This window comes from Protomyctophum parallelum, assembly GCF_964188405.1.
Source record: "Protomyctophum parallelum genome assembly, chromosome: 13".
NCBI lineage: Eukaryota > Metazoa > Chordata > Actinopteri > Myctophiformes > Myctophidae > Protomyctophum > Protomyctophum parallelum.
Window position 1 is genome coordinate 29,802,187 of NC_139708.1, and position 6,196 is coordinate 29,808,382.

The following is a 6,196-nucleotide window of genomic DNA, read 5'->3' on the forward strand; positions in this document are numbered from 1 at the left end:
GGACTTCCTGAAAATTCATATAATGGCCTGTTGTGGCGCTGTCATTGGGCCCCAAAAAAACCATAGCTCCATAGAGGCCCATGTATTTGGGCCCAACTTCACCTAGACTGAATTACCTTAACAAACATGGTCATAATGGAAGTCTGAGGTTTTACCTCCATCACATGTATGGTTCACTCAGCTCGGTATTGTGGCTGCTTTGGAGAGGTTATCCTTTAAGATGAATAATCAGTTGGATAAATATGATCTGAAGTGGGACGTGTTCCTCAGTCATGTTGCAGGTCCCTTGGTGTGATCCATGGTCAGGAAATGCCCTCTTGATTGTTTATTGTATTACTACACATTATGATACGGTTGATGATGCTGCGTTTGGTCGTGTGAATAATGTAAACTATTTTCACATTTTAATTAGATTTTTCCTTTTTTTAAATTTGTTTATCTTATCTATCTTAATTGTCTATCCATGAATACGTACTCTGCTGTTGTTGCTTGTGTTTGTATTGTAGGTTTTCTGTTTTCTGTGTTTGTAAAGAATCTAAAATAAAGTACTGATCATAAAAATAAAAATAAACATTTTAGATATATATATATATATATATATATATATATAAAAAAAAAGAAAACATGGTCATGAATACTTTCTGCTTCCAGTCACTAGATTAAAGTCTCATTTCTCATGTCATAATATTATTTTTGGAAAATTATGGTCCCATTTATTAAAAAAATGACCATAAAGTGTTCTGAGGGGCGTGGCTACCGTTACAGTCTATGAACGGGAGCCACCCCCCGTTCAGTCAAAATAAAAACCAACGAAGAGTTAAGGGGGGGGAAGTCCCGCCTCGTTGTCTGGGCCAGCCAATGGCCAGCTGGGCCCAAACGGAGCCAGAATTACAGGCTTCATTTTACACGTTAGACCCGGGGAATGCTTTGTCCATATTTTTTACAGTCTATGGTTGCACCAGAGAGGGGGGGGGGGGGGGGGGGGGGGATCGGATTGGATGTTCATAATATACTGTATGCACTATGACTATGCAGTAAATGTTTTGTTAGTAATCGATAAGCCAATTACAGACCATGTGGCTGGTTTGTAAATGTTGTCTTCCTTGGCCTACTGAACTTTTAACCATGCACTAAAACCACCATAAGACCCTCTCTCCTTAGTAAACAACTGCACATGGAGCGCTTTTAGTAAGTAAGTAAGTACATTTTATTTATAGAGCACCTTTCGAAACAATGTTACAAAGTGCTGTACAGTGGTCAACGAGGTAAAACAATCATGTTAAAACAAGGGCAGGAAACAAACAAGAACACACAATAGAAGGAAAAACATTGAAATCATAAAATAAAGTGCTTACAAAATAAATATGTTTTTAACGAGTTCTTAAAACAGTCGATAGACTGTGCATTTTTTAGCTCAAAGGGCAGGGCGTTCCACAAAGTGGGAGCAACCACTGCAAATGCACGGTCCCCCTTAGTTTTCAGTCTACTTGTCGGAATGGACAGAAGGCCTTTATCAGAGGACCTGAGGGATCTTATGTTTGGCTTTGCATGCAGTAGTTCGGTGATGTAAAGTGGAGCCAGCCCGTGTAATGCCTTATTACACGGGCTTATTAACAGATTTTTTTAATCTGCGGGTTGTGTTTGTGAGAATCCTGGCAGCTGTATTCTGTACTAGTTGAAGTTTATGGATTGAGGAGGAGCTGAGGGTGGTGTAGAGCCCATTACAATAGTCAAGGCGGGAGGAGATGAAAGTGTGGATGATTTCTTTCTAGGTCTTGGGGAGTGAGGACTGGTTTGATTTTTTGAGATGTTACGAAGGTGAAAGAAACAGACTGGGTGACCTTCTTAACATGGGATTCCAGGTTCATGCGGTTGTCAAAGAGTTTCTAGGTTTCTAGTGGAATTGTTTATATTGGATGCCAGTGTTAGTTGAGCTGAAGGACGTTTTGAGCCATCCAATTATTAATTGCCGTTTTTATCTACACCAAATCTCTTCACCAGAAATAGCCAGTCTGGAGAATAGGGATGCTGGGGTTCAAGTGGTTAAGCCTCCATCCATAGAGAGCATTGTGTTTGTGGGTGGAGTTTAAAGTGGCCTAACATTAGGTCATTATGGCGATGGAACATGTCACCTGCTGGTGTCTTTATTCATCAGTTTCATTAAGGAGTTTTTCCACATCTAACACTCACTCCATAACCAAATGACCGCAGACACTATAAAGTGGAGGTCAGGTAGAGAAGGAGACAGATTGAAAAGAGGGGAGGAACAAGAGAGATGATGGCTCATAGAAAAAAACTCTGCCTGACTGGTGAGATCTGTCTGTCTGTCTGTCTGTCCTCTGTCTTCAATTCAATTTAATGGGGATTTGTTGTCATTTATATATTATACTATTTGGGTCTAACTTACTTTGGGTCTAAGATTGGGCAAATAGGCTGTGTGTAACTCTGTGTCCATCTCTCACCTCTCTCTCTCTCTCTCTCTCTCTCTAGTAGTGTGTCTCTTGTGGGGTTGTCATGCTGTCCCTCTTGGTGACCTGTTGGATCGAGCAGCTCAGCGCTCAGACAAATTGCACTCTATCAGCACAACACTGACCCATGAGCTGGTCAGTGTGTGTGTGTGTGTGTGTGGGGGGGGGGGGGGGGTGACTGTGAGTGTGCATAATTGTGTAATATGTCAATTGACATAGTGTTGCATGCCTATATATACTGTAGGCACACATACTGTAAATCTGTATGTGTAACTCTAAAACATCCAATACGTATTCGATTAGCTGCAGCTGTGCGTCGGAGGGGGGTCAGAAGGGTCTGAATGTCCCCGCACTATTGGGGGATGACTGGTCTGTTTCTTTATTTATTTATTTTTCCCGACCGGTGCTCCATTCTGGCTATAGTCTAGTCCAGTGGTTCCCAAACCTTTTCATGTCAATGACCCCCAAATTGACACTAATTGGCCCGCGGACCCCCATTTGAAAAGATATGCCTGCACAGACCCCCATAACAGAAGATTTTTACGGCTCTAGCAGTGATTCTCAACCCGTTTAATGTCAAGGACCTCCAGTTTGTATATTTACGTCCCGAAGGCACCACGGCCACGGTGTTCTGTGCATCATAGATGTAGCCTAGGGGTTTCCTGATGTGCATGCATTTATTGTCAGCATATAATAATTATTGTTCTCCCTCTCTCTCTCTCTCAGGACAGTCATTTTCCTCCTATAGGCCGCCTGATGATGCCCCGCCCCTCCATGTGTCACACCTCCTCTCTCCAGACCCCCAATGACAAGGAGCAAGCTCTCAGAGTGTCGGTCAGTCAACATGCACTCTCTTTCTTCACTTCAAAGCTCTCAGCTACAATCAGTTCTCATAACATCTCCTCTCCCATCCCCATTCCTTACCTCCTTCCTTCCCTCAACTGTCCATCCCTACACCCCCCCCCCCCCCCCCCCCCCCCCAAATCCAGGAGTCTGACCTGCTCTCCTTGGCGCGGTCTCTGCTCCAGGCCTGGGCTGACCCCCTGCTGTTCCTCTCCTCTGTGGCTCCCAGCCTGCCTCACCCGTCCCACAACGCCATCTACAGCAAGTTACAGGAACTGCAAGACCACTCCAGGAACCTGGGCGAAGGCCTGGACATACTGTCTGGAAAGGTGGGTGCTCACCGGCAGGAGGGATTTATAGCCTATAGGTGAGGAAGGGTTGAAGATGGGGAGATGAAGATTAATTTATTAATGGATATTTATTATTTTGTCTACCCTTACCCACCCCCTTCTCTCAATATCTACTACCTTCCTTTCACCCTCTTTCACATTATTGTCACCATACCTCCGTATCCGCTCCCTTTCCTCTGCCTCTCTCAATTCTCCCCTTTTATTTCAATTCTCCTTCCTCCTCTCCCTCCCTCTTCCCTCTCTCCAGATGGGCCCTTCCTCGCAGTATATTTCCTCCCTGCCATACCGAGGAGGAAGTGACCTTGGCCAGGACAAGACCTCCCGTCTGGTCAACTTCCACTTCCTGCTATCCTGCTTCAGACGCGACTCCCACAAAATTGACAGCTTCCTCAAAGTGCTGCGCTGTCGCCTGGCAAAGACTAAACCCGAAATGTGTTGAGGACTGGAGAACACACGTTCACACACACAGTCGCACACGCACACGCACACGCACACGCACACTCACACTCACACGCACACGCACACGCACACGCACACGCACACGCACACACACACACACACACACACACACACACACACACACACACACACACACACACACACACACACACAGTTGTCATTTTGGCTCGGAGGTGGAGGGTCCAATGATACTGTGACCATTGACTTAACCCATGCATGCAGCAGATACATAAACTATAGAAGCACATCAACCACCATCATCACTGCCAGTGGGAGTTTGACGTGCACATGTGTTCGATAGCTTGCTCTCATTCATGTTTCACCTTGGATCTTTAATTGGATATTCCGTGTCACATATTGCCTGATAGAATAGCATCATGCCTTTGGAATTAACTACTAACACAATCAATATCGTCTGATGTACCGGTAATACTTAGTTGTTAGTGTCGCACACTGAAAATGGCAGATATACAAGGTCTCAATGCATCATATCATCCTATAATGCTCATGTTGGTAAGCTTGTAGATCGGCTAATTTCGGCATGCAACACAACAGTACAAATCAGGCATATCATGTGTGTCGTGGTGTGCACTTTCTTCTTTTAAAGATTATTTGTTTGGCATTTCCCCTTCATTTTGATAGAACAGTGAGCAGAGATACTGAAGGAAGGCTGGGAGAGAGGGGAATGACATGCAGTAGGCCTACATATTGACCATTCTGGGAAATCTGGGACAACTCCTAAACGGCCGGTCCGGTCAAGTCCAGGCCGAAATTTAGGCCGGCCGTTTTAGGACAAAAGAAGAGAAGAACACCTTTTTTTAGGCCTATAATTTTGCCAGTGTGCATACTTTTTATCCATTAAACAATGAACCTTAGCATCCCTATTCTGGGCTGAACATTAGCAGATCAAAGAAATTTGGTGTAGAAGGAAAAAATATGGGGGCCTAGTATAGATCCCTGGGGGACTCTGGTCAACAGGGTTTATGTGGTTAAGCTATACAAGAAAGACAATTCTAATGAGCTTTGACCACCACTGACAGTGACAACCCTATTCGAATCTTTTCTATCTATAAGCTCTTAACGCTACGTTCCCTTTGTACCGCTACGTGTACAATGTTTTTACATTGTACACAGAGCCCATAATACTTTTGGCCATAATATTGGCTGCAGCTCAAAAGTGGTTAAACATAGCACATAGACAAAGACAAGCATGACCCTATCAGAAGTCAGGGAGTGTTTTAATTTAAATCAAGTGGTACTGCATGGTATGGTACCATGGTGTCACTTCTCAAACTCTCTCCAGCTAGTGAGGATGTGGATTCCATCCCTGATCGCTATGATGAAAATGCATGTCCCCCAGATACATGGTGGTTGGTTTGAAGGTGTCAGGGAGGGTGAAATTAGACGTGAAGGGTTCAGTTGTTGATGCCTGGGACATTTGAGCATCACTTCCTTGAATACAAGAAGTTGTGACCAGAACTGAAGAAAAAAACAGCCAGAGATATAACAGCCTGCATAGCTTCCTTTGAGCCATGTGCAATTTGTGTGTGCGCCTGTTTCATCTGACTCGTGCAGCAATCTGACAAAAAGCTTGTAAACATTTGCACTTTAATTTACACATTTTTTAGAGCAAATTGAATGTATCAAAAATATCTATTTCACAAAAACTATATATAAATAAAACTATTTCTTGCAGCATGATGAATTTCTATCCCTGAGTTTCTGATATTGTACAGCAGTTAATATGTCTTACTGGTGTTGTTGGTGTTCCTTTGTGCTGCTAAGATCCCGTCCCGCGGCATCCACATGTCCTACAGATGTCTGTAGTTAAACCTATGTGGTAAAAGCATAATTCCTCTGAGAAACAAGTTAACAACAGTTTAATTCAGGTATTTAGATAAGCCGGCGGTATCATGTTCTTGGTTATTTTATTCAATGTATTGCCATTTTTTGCCAGCATTTTTTACCAGCGACCGCAGCGCGCTTCCTTGAAAAGACGTTCACAGTCGCTGTGATTGGTCGAGAACTTGCCCCCTTGCCAATCCTAACATGTTGCCATGACGACACTTCCCTAAA

The 6,196-nt window shown here is 43.8% G+C and overlaps 1 protein-coding gene across 1 annotated transcript; it reads left to right on the forward strand.

The window, feature by feature from the left end:
* Nucleotides 1-2,201: 2,201 nt before the first annotated feature.
* Nucleotides 2,202-4,100, forward strand: prl (prolactin; the record flags this gene model as incomplete). Its single annotated transcript, XM_083779048.1, has 5 exons — nt 2,202-2,232; nt 2,491-2,603; nt 3,195-3,302; nt 3,458-3,640; nt 3,909-4,100. The coding sequence occupies 5 exons, from the start codon at nt 2,202-2,204 to the stop codon at nt 4,098-4,100; spliced, it is 627 nt and encodes a 208-aa protein (XP_083635174.1).
* Nucleotides 4,101-6,196: the final 2,096 nt, after the last annotated feature.